Source organism: Lithobates pipiens, unplaced genomic scaffold, assembly GCF_037356315.1.
Source record: "Lithobates pipiens isolate NorthernLeopardFrog02 unplaced genomic scaffold, aLitPip1_a1.2 Scaffold_22, whole genome shotgun sequence".
In the NCBI taxonomy this organism is placed as follows: domain Eukaryota; kingdom Metazoa; phylum Chordata; class Amphibia; order Anura; family Ranidae; genus Lithobates; species Lithobates pipiens.
In genome coordinates, this window is record NW_027507784.1 from 348,296,280 (window position 1) to 348,313,886 (window position 17,607).

Below are 17,607 nucleotides of genomic sequence, written 5' to 3' on the forward strand. Positions count from 1 at the left end.
CCAGTGTCCTGAGTCCAGTGTCCTGCGTCTAGTTACCAGTGTCCTGCGTCTAGTTACCAGTGTCCTGCGTCTAGTTACCAGTGTCCTGCATCTAGTGACCAGTGTCCTGAGTCCAGTGTCCTGCGTCTAGTTACCAGTGTCCTGCATCTAGTGACCAGTGTCCTGAGTCCAGTGTCCTGCGTCTAGTTACCAGTGTCCTGCATCTAGTGACCAGTGTCCTGAGTCCAGTGTCCTGCGTCTAGTTACCAGTGTCCTGCGTCTAGTTACCAGTGTCCTGCGTCTAGTTACCAGTGTCCTGCGTCTAGTTACCAGTGTCCTGCATCTAGTGACCAGTGTCCTGAGTCCAGTGTCCTGCGTCTAGTTACCAGTGTCCTGCATCTAGTGACCAGTGTCCTGAGTCCAGTGTCCTGCGTCTAGTTACCAGTGTCCTGCATCTAGTGACCAGTGTCCTGAGTCCAGTGTCCTGCGTCTAGTTACCAGTGTCCTGCGTCTAGTTACCAGTGTCCTGCGTCTAGTTACCAGTGTCCTGCATCTAGTGACCAGTGTCCTGAGTCCAGTGTCCTGCGTCTAGTTACCAGTGTCCTGCATCTAGTGACCAGTGTCCTGAGTCCAGTGTCCTGCGTCTAGTTACCAGTGTCCTGCATCTAGTGACCAGTGTCCTGAGTCCAGTGTCCTGCGTCTAGTTACCAGTGTCCTGCGTCTAGTTACCAGTGTCCTGCGTCTAGTTACCAGTGTCCTGCATCTAGTGACCAGTGTCCTGAGTCCAGTGTCCTGCGTCTAGTTACCAGTGTCCTGCATCTAGTGACCAGTGTCCTGAGTCCAGTGTCCTGCGTCTAGTTACCAGTGTCCTGCATCTAGTGACCAGTGTCCTGAGTCCAGTGTCCTGCGTCTAGTTACCAGTGTCCTGCGTCTAGTTACCAGTGTCCTGCGTCTAGTTACCAGTGTCCTGCATCTAGTGACCAGTGTCCTGAGTCCAGTGTCCTGCGTCTAGTTACCAGTGTCCTGCATCTAGTGACCAGTGTCCTGAGTCCAGTGTCCTGCGTCTAGTTACCAGTGTCCTGCGTCTAGTTACCAGTGTCCTGCATCTAGTGACCAGTGTCCTGAGTCTAGTGACCAGTGTCCCGAGTCCAGTGTCCTGCGTCTAGTGACCAGTGTCCCGAGTCCAGTGTCCTGCATCTAGTGACCAGTGTCCTGAGTCTAGTGACCAGTGTCCCGAGTCCAGTGTCCTGCGTCTAGTGACCAGTGTCCCGAGTCCAGTGTCCTGCGTCTAGTTACCAGTGTCCTGCATCTAGTGACCAGTGTCCTGAGTCTAGTGACCAGTGTCCCGAGTCCAGTGTCCTGCGTCTAGTGACCAGTGTCCTGAGTCCAGTGTCCTGCGTCTAGTGACCAGTGTCTAGTGACCCATGTCCTGAGTCCTGAGTCACCGGTGTCCTGAGTCCAGTTACCGGTGTCCTGATTCTAGTGACCAGTGTCCTGTGTCTAGTGACCAGTGTCCTGAGTCCAGTGTCCTGATTCTAGTGACCTGAGTCCAGTGTCCTTGGTTTTTTGGTTTATGTGGTTCTGGTATATTGGAGGTGCGTTTATATTGTTGGTAACTTTATTCTTAATAAATGACATTATTTTATATCCTATTTTCTGCCTGGTGTTCTCTGTGCCTGTCCACACATTTCTGGTCACACCTGTTCCACAGGATACCCGCACTTGGCATCCATGACACACACACAATGCAGTGATCGCTCTTCAGCACAGGATCAGAAAGGAGAACAACAATCTGCAGAGATTTGCCAGCGTGCCGGGTGTCATTATATCTGCAGGCTGAACACATTTATCTCCTCCATACAGAATAGTCTGCCTGCAGCTCAGAATGAACAAAATGTACAAATAATTCATCGGATGCAATCAGAAATGTGATTTTTATTTGAATCTTCTGGATTATTCATAAATCTTCACAGATATTATTTATAGCTGATGCATATAACAAATAAGCCTTCACCCATCCCCCACCACCATTCCTTCCCCCGCTCTCCCTTTCTGTATTCTTAATAATTCATACATAACCCGGAATATTAGGATCAGATAATTCCTGATTGGAGGACGTGATCTCCGATCTGAGGACAGTCTGTGTGATTGGAGGACGTGATCTCTGATCTGAGGACAGTCTGTGTGATTGGAGGACGTGATCTCTGATCTGAGGACAGTCTGTGTGATTGGAGGACGTGATCTCTGATCTGAGGACAGTCCGTGTGATTGGAGGACGTGATCTCTGATCTGAGGACAGTCTGTGTGATTGGAGGACGTGATCTCTGATCTGAGGACAGTCTGTGTGATTGGAGGACGTGATCTCCGATCTGAGGACAGTCCGTGTGATTGGAGGATGTGATCTCCGATCTGAGGACAGTCCGTGTGATTGGAGGATGTGATCTCCGATCTGAGGACAGTCCGTGTGATTGGAGGATGTGATCTCCGATCTGAGGACAGTCCGTGTGATTGGAGGACGTGATCTCCGATCTGAGGACAGTCCGTGTGATTGGAGGATGTGATCTCCGATCTGAGGACAGTCCGTGTGATTGGAGGAAGTGATCTCTGATCTGAGGACAGTCCGTGTGATTGGAGGAAGTGATCTCTGATCTGAGGACAGTCCGTGTGATTGGAGGAAGTGATCTCTGATCTGAGGACAGTCTGTGTGATTGGAGGACGTGATCTCCGATCTGAGGACAGTCCGTGTGATTGGAGGATGTGATCTCCGATCTGAGGACAGTCCGTGTGATTGGAGGATGTGATCTCCGATCTGAGGACAGTCCGTGTGATTGGAGGATGTGATCTCCGATCTGAGGACAGTCCGTGTGATTGGAGGAAGTGATCTCCGATCTGAGGACAGTCCGTGTGATTGGAGGATGTGATCTCCGATCTGAGGACAGTCCGTGTGATTGGAGGAAGTGATCTCTGATCTGAGGACAGTCCGTGTGATTGGAGGACGTGATCTCCGATCTGAGGACAGTCCGTGTGATTGGAGGAAGTGATCTCTGATCTGAGGACAGTCCGTGTGATTGGAGGACGTGATCTCCGATCTGAGGACAGTCCGTGTGATTGGAGGACGTGATCTCCGATCTGAGGACAGTCCGTGTGATTGGAGGATGTGATCTCCGATCTGAGGACAGTCCGTGTGATTGGAGGAAGTGATCTCTGATCTGAGGACAGTCCGTGTGATTGGAGGAAGTGATCTCTGATCTGAGGACAGTCCGTGTGATTGGAGGACGTGATCTCTGATCTGAGGACAGTCCGTGTGATTGGAGGACGTGATCTCCGATCTGAGGACAGTCCGTGTGATTGGAGGATGTGATCTCCGATCTGAGGACAGTCCGTGTGATTGGAGGAAGTGATCTCTGATCTGAGGACAGTCCGTGTGATTGGAGGACGTGATCTCTGATCTGAGGACAGTCCGTGTGATTGGAGGATGTGATCTCTGATCTGAGGGCAGTCCGTGTGATTGGAGGAAGTGATCTCTGATCTGAGGACAGTCCGTGTGATTGGAGGACGTGATCTCTGATCTGAGGACAGTCCGTGTGATTGGAGGATGTGATCTCCGATCTGAGGACAGTCCGTGTGATTGGAGGACGTGATCTCTGATCTGAGGACAGTCCGTGTGATTGGAGGACGTGATCTCCGATCTGAGGACACTCCGTGTGATTGGAGGACGTGATCTCCGATCTGAGGACAGTCCGTGTGATTGGAGGACGTGATCTCTGATCTGAGGACACTCTGTGTGATTGGAGGACGTGATCTCCGATCTGAGGACAGTCCGTGTGATTGGAGGACGTGATCTCCGATCTGAGGACAGTCCGTGTGATTGGAGGACGTGATCTCCGATCTGAGGACAGTCCGTGTGATTGGAGGACGTGATCTCTGATCTGAGGACAGTCCGTGTGATTGGAGGATCTTTTCTCTGATCTGTTACAAATTTTTATTGTTCCAAAACACACAGCTTGAATGTACAGCATAATCACATCACATCAGTCACATGATCACAACACAGACTAAAGTCATATCCAACATACTGTATATAGAATCTCAGTATAGTACAATCAGTAGAGACATCAGAGTATATCAGGTGACATTGTTCATAATACAGGGGGAGGATTTGTTACATTGTAATTGTAATCGGTATCAATAAGGATCCATGTACATACAGCGGGGGTCACCAGTCATATGGCAGCTGGTGTTGGGAATTCATACAAGAAGTCAGGACCCCCATTAGAGAAATGAGAACAGAAGAAGAGCCAGACCCGGTGAGAGAAGGGGAGGAATAAGAACTGGTGGGGTATCCCCAATGTACTCAGGGAACATGGACCCCAAGGGGTATGGGGCCCTCAGTGCACTCACTGACCACCCACAATGAGGATTCAGTTGGGGGGGTGAGCTTAAGTTCTATGCATATCCCCTCCTGCAGGCCTCAGCTTGTACCCCCCCCCCAAAACACATTGTTGGTTGCTAGAAACTGGCTGCCATCTTGCCGCCAGAGTCCTAGCAACCAATGACAGACTGGCACCAATCTTAGTCTGATAGAACGTTCATCTCAGAAGGAAGCCACCTGGAGTCCTCCTGCAGACCTACTCCCATTTCTGGCTCCCATTCTCAGATATGCGGCACTGTGAGCTATGTGTAGGGGGAGGCTGATGTCAATTGGGGGGACCTTTTGATGTAATGGGGAACTCCCGATGTGAAAGGGGGACCCCTGCTATACCGCAAGATTCAGAGAACACCCCATGGGAAGAACCCAATGTTCTGGGGGTAAGAGAAGTAAATCAACCCCTTTTCTCAAGGACCTCCTGCCTGTTCTTTTCACCCCTCTCACTACACTATTGGGGGTACATAGGCACTACATTTGCTGCCATGATTGGTGATCACTCCAACCCTGTATATACAGAAATTCACATCAGCGAATCAGGCCGGTGTAAACAGTAGTGGCAGGAATCAGGGAGTGCTGCTGCGCCTCTCAGTGGTTAGATGCAGCTGCCGGCCCTGTTCACTATAATGACGGGTTGTCGGTGGCCACGGCTATTTGTAGCTCTCTGCACATCCACCGCAGGTAACCGCGTTGATGCAATATGACTTATTCACATATCTGTACTATGTGTGTGTATAGATGATGGATACGACTTTATTCCAGAATCATTCTTTATACGTGGTGTTCTCTCTCTCTCTCTCTCTCTCTCTCTCTCTCTCTCTCTCTCTGTCTCTGTCTCTGTCTCTGTCTCTGTCTCTGTCTCTGTCTCTGTCTCTCTCTCTCTCTCTCTGTGTCTCTCTCTCTCTCTCTGTGTCTCTCTCTCTCTCTCTCTCTGTGTCTCTCTCTCTCTCTCTCTGTCTCTCTCTCTCTGTGTCTCTCTCTCTCTCTCTCTCTCTGTGTCTCTCTCTCTCTCTCTCTCTCTCTCTCTCTCTCTGGCTGTCTCTCTGGCTGATTTGGGATAGCGGACAGAATTACCGCAAATTCTGCAGTTGGGGAAAAAAGCACCCCACGTGTTTAGGCGTCATTCATTTTTAATGGCGCCTCAAACATGCTGCGGTTGTCAAGCTATTTATTGCGCAATTGTGGCAAACCGCGCTGTACGAAGCTTGTTGCCCAAAAGAAGCTCCTGCACCCCTTTTGGGGCAACAAGCTTTGCGGGTCGCTACATGATTCTGCCCTGAGACAAATCGCGGCAAAACTGCAAAAGGTGTGAGGCGCCATTAAAAATAAATGACACCCAAGACACGCGGGGTGCGATTCTGCCCATGATTCCGAATCGCACTGAATTGTGGCCATTCTCCCGACGATCCCAAATCGCCAGATGTGAACGGGGCCTTACATTTATTGTACCAGCGGGGTGGTAACTGTATGGAGGTATAAATCGCCCCAAAATCTCTCATTGTTGGAGGAACATTAGTGCTGGGATTGGTGTGCAAACCCCAAACCCCTCCCATAGGCAGGCAGCCCGGAATTATATTTTCCATACAGAGTACAGTCAGCTTCCGGTGTGACAATGCCAATAAGACATTTAAAGCAGTGATTCTAAACCAGGGTTCCTCCAGAGGTTGTAGGGGTTCCTTCAGCATTGGGCAATTTTCGCCTCTCAGATAAGTTCCCACTCACACTATTGATCTTTTTAGCTCTCTGTGAGGACCATTCTTCCCAATGACCACTAATGTATCATGAGTTGTAGATTTCTAATTTTTAGCAGGGGTTCCCCGAGACCAGAGAACTATTTGAGGGGTTGCTCTGTGTTGAAAAGGTTGCGAAAGGCTGATTTAAAGTGTATCTAAACCCAAATATAAAAATAGAATATGATGCCGCACAGAATCCAGTAATGTAAAAAAAGCTGAATTATCCTTTTTTTGCTATACATGCTGCTTTCAGTGAAATCATTCCTAGTGTTCCTATCAGCGGGTGTATGCACGGGAACTTCCTTTCTCAGGGTGACAATGATTTGTCCTGAAATACAACAAATACAGGATTGCCGGCTTTTACTCGATTCCCTTCGCTTTCAGCTCATCCCGCACGCGTTTCAGGTAATCCGGATCCGGGTAACCGAAACTACGAGAGGAAAACACAAAAAAAAAAAAATCAAATATTAATGCGATGTATACTATATATCTCTTCTGTACATAAAATTCCTCTTCTGTGCCCACATCTCAGGACTTCACATTAACCCTCAGAAATCTAATGCACTTAATGTTTCCCTGTCACAAGATGAACTACAGCAAGCCCAAACTTCACTACCGTTTAATTGGGTAACACAATTCTTTCCATACCTAGGAATACAACTCACATCCTCATTATCAAATTATCTACCATTATTAAAATATACTACAGGCAGGGCAGGACTTACCATTGGGCTTGACTGGGCTCAAGCCCATGGGCCCCACCCAATAGGGGGCCCCGTGGGCCCCGCCAGGATACACAGCTGAGTGTACTCGGCTCCGCACCGCTCACAGTCACGCCCAGTTCCGCCCTATGATGGACATAACACGGGTACTGGGGGTAACTGTGAGCCGAGCCAAGTACACTCGGCTACACTCAGCTCCGCTCGGGACTGTGAGAGACTGAGAGGACTCGAGAGCTGCCAAGAGGACCTGAGAGCCACGAGAGCCGCCAAGAGCCTCCGAGAGGACCCGATCGCCTCTGAGATACACAGGACTCTGTATCTCAGCGGCACTATTTTTAAACTTCAAGACTGCAATGACAAGGCTGCGAAATGACACTGGGGAAAGGCTGCAAATGACACCGACAAGGCTGCAGATGGATGGCAAGGCTGCAGATGGGCACTGATAAGGCTGCATTGATGGGCATTTGATGGGCATTTAAATGTAAGTTTTTTTCCTTAAAATTCCCTCCTAAACTTGGGGTGCGTGTTATACGCCGATAAATACAGTAATGTATAGAAGGTAGGGCCCGAAAGTGACTCAAGCCCAAAGGCCCCCACCACCTTTAATGAAACAATGGTCCTCTCTCCCCTTATCTTGGCTAGGGAGGATTAATGCCATAAAAATGTCTATTTTACCAAAATTTTTATACCTATTTAGAGTACTTCCTTTTTCATTACCATCCTACTTTCGAAGACTTTTACAACGCAGAGTCATGTCCTTTATATGGGGTGATACTAAGCCACGTATTCCTAAATCAACATTTTTTTGGGGATAAACTTAGTGGTGGATTAGGATTATCCAACTTCTCTTCATACTATTATGCAGTGCAACTATCGCAATTTACCTAAATATCATACGAGCATTGACTCTCTATTATGGGTTGCTATTGAATCTATTGACATTGACCCCATTTCTGTGTTTAACATGTTATGGTTAGCCCCCAAAGATAGAACTCATATCTTCAGCCCCATAACCAAGCATTCCCTTCTTATAAGGGACAAATTCAGAAGTTCTCTTAAAGAGGAAGTAAACCCTGATGGGTGTTACTTCCTCTTTGATTCCCTGCAAAGGTAAAGCATAATGGACTACTGTGCATCGCATCGCATCACATAGTAGTCCATTATGTGTCACGTACCTGACACAGGAGCCAGTCTTTCGGCAAATATCTCCTAAACCGTGTAGGTTTAGGAGATATTTTTTGGACCTACAGGTAAGCCTTAATCTAGGCTCACCTGTAGGTCAAAGTTGGTTGTAAAGCCCCGTACACACAACCGGACTTTTCAACATCCAAAGTCTGGCGGAATGATTCCGGCAGACTATCCGATCGTGTGTGAGCTGCAACGGACTTTTGATTCGCAAAAGTCTGACAGACTTTAGAAATGAAACATGCTTCAAATTTTTTGGCCAGAACTCTGCCGGACCCAGTTCCTACCGAGAAATTCGCTCGTGTGTATGCTATTCCAACGGACTAAAACCGACGCTAGGGCAGCTATTGGCTACTGGCTATGAACTTCCTTATTCGAGTCGAGTCGTACGTCATCACGGTCCAATCCATCGGACTTTGGTGTGATTGTGTGTGGCCAAGTTTGCTCATTCGGAAAGTCCATCAGAACTCTGCCAGAACTCCGTCAGAACTCCTTCGAAAGTCTGTCAGACTTAATCCCTCAAAAAGTCTGGTCGTGTGTACGCGGCATAAGGGTTTACAACCACTTTAATGCAATTAATGTGAAGTACAATGTAAACTTATGGACAATGTTATTCACTAGTATTGGATGCCATCTAGTGACCAAAACTGGAAATGGACTTTAGCCATTTTCCTTTTCCATGGTGTTGGAAAGATAACAGAAAGTGATTGTGTTTACTTTGGTCATTTGACCTCATCTACCCAGGAGGAGTCTGTGTGACCTACCCATGAACACTTTGATATGCAGTGCATCACTTACCTGACACAGGAGCCAGCGAAGTCACCGCTGTGCCCTGTAGTCCGGAGCATCCATCTTTTTGGTGGGTCTCGCTGCTCCAGCGCTGTCATTCGACGAAGCCTCGATGACGTCACTCCCGCACATGCGCACGGGAGCCGCCACTCGTGGCATATCGCTGTAGACAGCGGTGCCTGTGTTTTGGCAAATATCTCCTAAACCGTGTAGGTTTAGGAGATATTTCTTGGACCTACAGGTAAGCCTTAATCTAGGTTTACCTGTAGGTCAAAGTGGTTTGTAAGGGTTTACAACCACTTTAAACTTCAATCTGCACATAATCCCCTCCTCTCCTTCATTAACCTCCCTGGAGGTAATCCCGAGTCTGGCTCGGGTTGGGATTTTAGTTCCACGAGCGGTAACCCCGAGCCAGACTCGGGATCGCATCGCTGGATACAAGAAGAGGTTACTTACCTTGTCCCCTGGATCCAGCGATGTCCTCCGCGCTGTGTGTGCGAGCCGTGTCCTCCGCTCGATTCACACAGTGCCCGAGTGCTGCCGAGCTCCGTTCCCTGCGACGTTACGACGCACGGGAGCGGAGAACGGCGCCAAATTCAAAAAAGGAAAAATACACATACAGAACTGTAATCTTACAGATTACAATACTGTATAAAAAAAAAAAAATACACACCCCCTTTGTCCCTAGTGGTCTGTCCAGTGCGCTGCATGCACTTTTATATTATAAATACTGTTTTTTTTCTGCCTGGAATTTGGAGATTGTCCATAGCAACCAAAAACTGTCCCTTTATGTCAAAAGTGATTTTAGACCAACTAGAAAACAACAATAGTAAATTGGAATCACTTGCAGAACTGAGCGATAGCGATTTGTGGGGAAGATCCGTCATCAAACACTAAATCTAATGACAGCGACAATTCTGCAACTCAGCAAATTTCAGTGTTTTTGGATTTGATTACATTATTGAAACATTTTTATTATTATTTATTATCATTATTTATTATATTATAAACTTTATCATACCCGGGATGTCTGCTAGACTCTGGTTTGAACAGATTTAAGAGAGTTATTCCTAAGAATTGCAGGCCTACAATATAAAACGGCAAATTTTCATGCAAAATAATTGTACCGCTTTCAGCACCTAAAACAAGAACTAATCATCCCGCCAGGGAGGTTAAGAACCCTGCTTTCTATCCTGCCTGGAAATTTCCAAAATCATTGATAGCCTGGTCTTCCAAAAATTTGGTTCGTTTTCACGATTTAGTCTCCACCAATTCTATTCATACTTTCCCCACTCTATGTGAGATTTATAAGCTCCCCAACACTGAACATTTCCGCTATTTACAAATCAAAAACTTTTATACATCCCTTATCAAAAAACGGGATCAATACTTACTCAATTATCGCAATTTGAAAGAATTTGCAAAAGTGACCCTCGTGCTAGAGGACCGATTTCTTTTTTATATAAACAGCTTAACTCTATTCCTATTGACACTCTACCTTCCTACACTATGAAATGGTCACTTGATTTGAATAGAACATTTAGTAAAAGACGAATGGAACAGTATATGGTTAGCTACAAAAAAACTCCTCTCCAAATTGCTACGCAATAGAAACCAATTTTAACCACTTCCCGACCGGCGCACGACGATGTACGTCGACAGCATGGCACGGGCAGGCATATTGGCGTACAGGTACGTCCAATATTCAATGCCGCCCTGCCATCGGGAGCGCGCGGCCGGCGGCGTGCTCCCGCACTGGTCGGGACCCCCCATGAGTCCGGTCGCAGGACCTGCGGACTCGATCGCCGTGGGCATCCCCGCGATCGTCTGACGGGACGGCTGAACGGAGGAAATGCCGTGTAAACAGCATTTCTCCATTCTGCCTAGCAACTAGTGACGCTGATCTCTGCTCCATGTGATTGGAGCAGAGATCAGTGTACACTAAATGAAAGCCCAACCCCCCCACAGTTAGTAACACACCCCTAGGAACACTTAACCCCTACACTGCCACCCACTGGTTAACCCTTTCACTGCCAGTGTCATTTACACAGGAATCACTGCATTTATATAGCAGTGATTACTGTATAAATGACAATGGTCCCAAAAATGTGTCAAAAATGTCCGATGGGTCCCCCACAATGTCGCAGTCACAATAAAAATCGCTGATCGCCGCCATTACTAGTAAAAAAATAATAATAAAAAATTATTAATAAAAATGCTATAAAACTATCCCTATTTTGTAAACGCTATAACTTTTGCGCAAATCAATCAATAATCGCTTATTGCGATTTTTTTACCAAAAATATGTAGAAGAATACGTATCGGCCTAAACTGAGGGAAAAAATGTTTTTTTATATATTTTTGTGAGATATTTATTATAACAAAAAGTAAAAAATAATGTGTTTTTTTCAAAATTGTCGCTCTATTTTTGTTTATAGCGCAAAAAATAAAAACCGCAGGGGTGATCAAATACCACCAAAAGAAAGCTCTATTTGTGGGGAAAAAAAAGGACGTCAATTTTGTTTGGGAGCCACGTCGCACGACCGCGCAATTGTCAGTTAAAGCGACGCAGCGCCGAATCGCAAAAAGTGCTCTGGTCTTTGACCAGCAAAATGGTCCGGTCTGTAAGTGGTTAAAGTCCTAGCTTGTTGGTATATGGTGCTAGCCAGAATAGCTCAATTTATCCCCTCGAGGATGCTCATCACCAGGTACCCACTTTCACATTTGGTGGCAATGCCCAATTGTTCAAACCTTCTGGATAAAATTTTTTTTGATCTGGCTTCTAAAGCCTTGGAAACTCCAACATCTCCAGGCCCGGCCATAGTACTTCTAAATCTTAAACCTCCTGGACTCACCCGGAACTCAATTTCAATTACCAGTACATCTCACAACTGCAGCTAAACAAACGATAGCGAAGGCATGGAAATCACCCAGACGTTGGTTGTGGCCGAAGCTAAACATCGAATGAATAGGGCTCTTATCTTTAATAAAATGTCGTCTATTGAGGATAATAATATGAAAAAAATACAATAAAATCTGGTAACCATGGGTTAATGCGGGTGTCCGCCGAGACTCCGCGTTTTTTTTTTTTTAAAGCCAGCAGCTACAAATACTGCAGCTGCTGACTTTTAAAATAGTGACACTTACCCGCCCAGCGCGCCCGCGATGTCGGCACCCGAAGCCGATCTCTCGATCGTCTGTCGGGTGCTGCCGCCGCCATCTTGGGTATGGGAATCAGGAAGTGGAGCCTTTCGGCTTCATTTCCCGGTTCCCTACTGCGCATGCGCGAGTTGCGCTGCGCAATAAGGATGGACCCGCTGCCTCTGGGATCTGTGTGTTTCCCAGCAGGCAGCGGGGGACTTTCGGAAAGATATCTATCCCCCTCTACACCCCTTTCCGCAGATATCTATCCCGGAAGTGGGTGCAGATACCTGTACTGTACAGGTACCTGCACCCCCCTCCCCCCTGAAAGGTGCCAATTGTGGCGCTGGAGGGGGGGAGGGTTCCAATGAGCGGAAGGTCCACTTTAGGGTGGAGCTCCGCTTTAAGCACCTTCTGTCTACAAACTTTGATCTATCATTGTTGATGCCTAATTGATACTCCTTACATTCTTTTACTATTATCTTTTTTACTTCTAGGTGCTTGTGGGGCGGGGGCTGGACCACTACCAGGAGAAACTTTTCTTATCTTCTTTTCTTTCACTCAGGGCCGGTTCACACTGCAGGCGCGGCGAGGCGTCTCCGACTTGCCTCGCCGCGACCTGCGGCGACCTCAGCGGCGACTTGCAGAGGACTTCTGTATAGAAGTCAATGCAAGTCGCCCCCGAAGTCGCCCAGAAGTAGTAAGGAACCTTTTTTCTGAGTCGGAGCGACTCGAGTCGCTCCTCTCAGAACGGTTCCATTGTACAGAACGGGGGCGACTTGCGGGAGCGAGGCGAGTCGTGTCGCATCGCCCGCTGTGTGAACCGGCCCTCACTCTCTTTCTCTCTCTTCTTATCTTCTTCTTTTCTTCCTTCTTTTCTTTTTACTTACTTTTTCATATAATAAATTAACGAATACGGGATCTTGATTCACTTCTTTTACTCACATATATATCTTAGAATCTCTGTCACTCATACTTGGCTGATTTCTCATTTATTATAGATTCCTTATGTTATCAAATATAAGATAAATGAGAATCATATAGTCTGCTACATAACTTTTTTTTTTTTTTTTCCTCTTTACTTTAATTAATATACTTTTAGTCTCCATACATTTTATCTTATGTCCTAAAATACCCATGCACGTTCACAGCTTGAACCCAATTGGGGTGAACGCGTGGTTGGGAATTCAGAGATGTTTATTTAAAGTTATATTAACATTCCTTCTTCTTTGTATATTAGTTGTCGAATATTACATCTATATTTGCTCAAATGTGATTATATCTAAGCCCTTGTACACACGGGTCGGACATTCCGACAGAGAATGTCCGATCGGACCGCGTTGTCGGATAATCCGACCGTGTGTGTGGGCTCCATCGGACTGTTTCCGTCGGGATATCCGACCGACCAAGTTTTCCAGCTTGGCTATAAAACCTTCCGACAACATGATCCGATCGGACAAAGTGCCACGCATGCTCAGATCAAATTCCTAGACCAAAGCTATTGGCTACTAGGCTGAACGTAGTCCCGTTGTAACGAAATAACGTCATCACGTGCCTGCCTGGAGTTTGCATGTTCTCCCTGTGCCTGCGTGGGTTTCCTCCGGGTACTCCGGTTTCCTCCCACAATCCAAAGACATGCAGGTAGGTTAATTGGCTTCTGTCTAAAATTGGCCCTAGTATACAACTGGGGACCTTGGATTGTGAGCTCCTTGAGGGTAGGGACCGATGTGAGTGTGCAATGTACAGGGATAGGGACAATTGTAGACACTCACTCAGGATGAACTGGATGGACTGGTGTCTTTATTCAACCTTACTATGTAACTATGTAACTTTGCCCAACCGTGTGTATGCAACAGTTTCAGACAAAATCCGACGGATTTGGTTGTTGGAATGTCTGACCCGTGTGTACAAGGGCTAAGAAGTTTTGATTATATTGTTCTGTATCGTATCCCATGATTGTAGTTTATTCTCATTTTATTCTCTAGACAGATATTTGTCTTTTCCTATATAAAACTCAATAAAAATATTGAACAAGAAAAAATTTCTCTTCTGTTCTCTTTATATTATACTCAAACCACCCCATTCCACCCCCTGACTCTACATACACCCCCTGCTCTGTATTAGGGATGAGCCGAACACCCCCCGGTTCGGTTCGCACCAGAACTTTCGAACGGACCCCAAATTTGTGCGAACGTTAGAACCGCATTGAAGTCTATGGGACTCGAACGTTCAAAATGAAAAGTGTTAATTTGAATGGCTAATATGCAAGATAGTGTCCTAAAAAGGGTTTGGGGACCTGGCTCCTGCCCCAGGGGACATGGGTCAATGCCTAAAATGTTTTTAAAAATGGTCGTTTTGGCGGGAGCACTGATTTTAATGACGAAAGTGAAAAAAAAAAGTGAAATATTCCTTTAAATATGGTGCCTGGGGGGTGTCTGTAGTATGCCTGTGAAGTGCCACGTGTTTCCCGTGTTTAGAACAGTCCCTGCACAAAATGACATTAAACGGAAATAACACCATTTAAAACTGCTTGCGGTTTTAATGTTATATCTGGTTCCTGCAATATGGATGAAAATCATTGAGAAAAATGGCATGGGTAGCCCTCCCTGCCCATTACCAGCCTATTTGGGTCTTGTACACATATTAAGGGGAACCCCATACCCATATTAAAAAAAGGAAATGCGTGTGGCCCCCAGGCCCTATATACTCAGAACAGCAGTATACAGGCGGTGCAAACAAGACAGGGACTGTGTAGGTTTGTTGTGTTAAGTTGAATCTGTTTGTCATTTTCAACTGGTACATTTTTAAAGTGTAGCTCCAGTCAAAAAAACTATTTTTAAGCTTTTTGGAAAACATAGGGAAGGGTTATCACCCCTGTATAATTTGTTTTGCCGTCCGTCTTTTTCAGAGCACGCAGACAGCACGCACTATCTCCTAACACTGACTGCAAGCTCTATTATTAAAGATGGATCGCTAGCTATATAGGTGAGGTGAATATAGCGGTGTATACTGCGGTCAGGGTACGCAGACAACAACCACTACAGAAGAGCAAGAACGAAAAATCGGCCGCTAACGATCGGTGTGTACTGTGTTGAAGGTACACAGAACACTTACTAACTGCTACAGATGCCAACACACTACACAAGGCCGCCGCGCTGGCGGCATTATATAGTGTGGGGCGTGTACTACACAGCCTGAGCTATGATTGGCCACAGGCATCCTGCCTGTGGCCAATCATGGCTGTCCTCGCTGCTGGCGCTGTGATTGGCCAAGCATGCGGGGTCACAGTGCATGCTTGTCCAATCATGAGCCAGCAATGCACTGCGATGGTGCAGTGCATTGTAGGCCGTGAGCGCCACACGAATTTGGTGCGAACGGCCCATAACGTTCGGAATTCGCCGAACGGGCGAACAGCCGATGTTTGAGTCGAACGTATGTTTGACTCGAACACGAAGCTCATCCCTGCTCTGTATATTACTATTATACAGGATTTATATAGCGCCAGCAGATTGTGGAGCACTTTACAATATAAAAGGGAGACAATACAGTTACAATACATTTAGATCTCTCTGTATATAACACACATCTCTTTGTATACGATATGTGTTTATCTTACTTTGTTGGGCCTCCACTTATATTGGTTTTATGGTGGACATCATTCCAGGTGACGGTGTCGGTAAGGCCACTTGTACGAGACTCTCCCACGGTGAAGATCAGTTTCTGGTCAAAGGCTCTTCTCAGCAGACGTAGGATCTCTCTCCCCTCCTGGTTATCCGGTAAAAAAGCCGTACGGGAAGCACCTGAGAAATGCCTTCCAGGACTAGGATGGTTCTCCTGGATAATGAGATAATGGGAGTCATGAGAAGAGAGGCGGGAGCTCTGCACACCTCCTGTATTCAGACATCAGCCTGCGGATAGCAATGGCGTGTTATGGAAGGACCACCATACATAAGCCTCATATACTGGTCTACCTAAAAAGACAATTTCAATAACTAAAATTTTCCCAGGAGATGATGAATTCTTTGGGTAAGCTGGAAGTGTAAATCTAGGCTCCTTCTCCCACCCATTGCTGTATGAGGTCGGAGGACACTTTGGTGTCACAATGGCGGTCTGAGGAGCTGAAGGACAGTTGTACCCTGCGATGGCAGCAGATGACATGCGGATCCATTAGACAGGACATCCACATAGCAATCCCATATACACTATAATTTCATCACTACAAAACTAGGTACAATGTTCCTCCATTACCCTCTACCTGCACAATACACTCCAGGTACCCTTCTCCTTTCATAGATGGGAAAGACAGTTTTTACAGTACTTCCACTCAGTAGCAGCTCGTGTATTGTGACGCCCCCCCCCCCCCCCTCCATGTGCCTGGCCCCTTTTAGGAAGCCGGAAGCATGGATTCCTATGGTGGATGCGGTACTTTTTGAAGCACCTGATTAGAGCCAGAGGCTTTAATAGGCTTCAAAATAGGGTGGGCTTGGGGCGCAGAGAGTGCAAGCGGAGTTGTATGGGAGCTGTTCACCCAGCGATCACAGAGGGGAAGAGAGAGGAGAGCAGGCGCCCGGATGATCAGAGCACTGAGGAACATCACAGCTTTTATTTCAATTGCTGTGTGTTCCCGCCGCTCGCCATCACATATAGCCCCGCCTCCTGGCCCGGGGACTTTGATAGACAGATCGCCCGTCCAAACCTGGGACGTGTGACGTATATCAAAGTTCCTCAGCCAGGACACGGGGGACGAGTGGCGGCAACACAGCAATTGAAATAAAAGCTGTGGTGTTCCATTGGTGGGCACAGGCAGGCTGCATTGGTGGACACGGGCTGCACTGGTGGGCATAGGCAGGCTGCGTTGGTGGGCGCAGGCAGGCTGCGTTGGTGGGCGCAGGCAGGCTGCGTTGGTGGACGCAGGCAGGCTGCATTGGTGGACGCAGGCAGGCTGCATTGGTGGACGCAGGCAGGCTGCATTGGTGGACGCAGGCAAGCTGCATTGATGGACATGGATAAAGTTGTTAATATTTATTTTTATAACTTAATTCTGCATAAAACATTTAAGTATCATTTCATTAGATCATTTATGAGGGCCTGTTTAGGGGTGGGATTAGGGGTGAGGCAGCTGGTGGCTAGTAACCCTTGAGGCCTGGCTAGTGGCTCAGGACTTGAAATTCTGAGCCCTGCATATGCATATTATATATGTGGATGTTTTCTTCACATCATATTTTGATTCATTCAAAAAAGGTTGGGCTCGGGGTACAGAGCACTGCAAACCAAGCCCACCCAGCTGCGTGACAATAGCGAATGCATATTCATTATTGTAACACCGATTCTGCCTCCCAGCCAATCAGGAAGCATGTCCTGATACCCGTTTCCCGAGTGGCCGACAGGAGAAGATACTCTATTGGCCAAGGAAGGAGACGCACCGCGAGATCACCGCTGTGATGCCGAGAAGGAAACACCCGTCGGGAAGTGCTGCCTGGGGTAAGTGTTGCAGGTGACCAACCCCAACCGGGTGGTGGCTGTGCACTGTTGCCCCCCCCCCCCCCCGTTGGGGGTCTTTGGTGAGATCTTAGGGGTCTACACTGACCCCTGAGGTCTTCCTTTGGAGACAGTAAACACATTCCCCAATTCC

The 17,607-nt window shown here is 47.1% G+C and overlaps 2 protein-coding genes across 3 annotated transcripts in view; both read right to left on the reverse strand.

The window, feature by feature from the left end:
• LOC143925145 (protein mono-ADP-ribosyltransferase PARP14-like) overlaps positions 1-17,607 on the reverse strand; it is a 316,169-nt gene that overhangs the window by 234,696 nt on the left and 63,866 nt on the right. The gene's annotated exons all lie outside the window — the stretch shown is intronic.
• LOC143925146 (E3 ubiquitin-protein ligase DTX3L-like) overlaps positions 6,340-17,607 on the reverse strand; it is an 84,489-nt gene continuing 73,221 nt past the window's right edge. For both annotated transcript variants that reach the window (XM_077449764.1, XM_077449765.1), the window contains 2 exons: positions 15,592-15,809; positions 6,340-6,568 (listed from right to left, as the gene is read on the reverse strand). In XM_077449764.1, the coding sequence (XP_077305890.1) occupies positions 6,499-6,568; positions 15,592-15,809 (288 nt within the window). In that variant the 3' untranslated portion in view covers positions 6,340-6,498. The remainder of the gene's footprint in view (positions 6,569-15,591; positions 15,810-17,607) is intronic.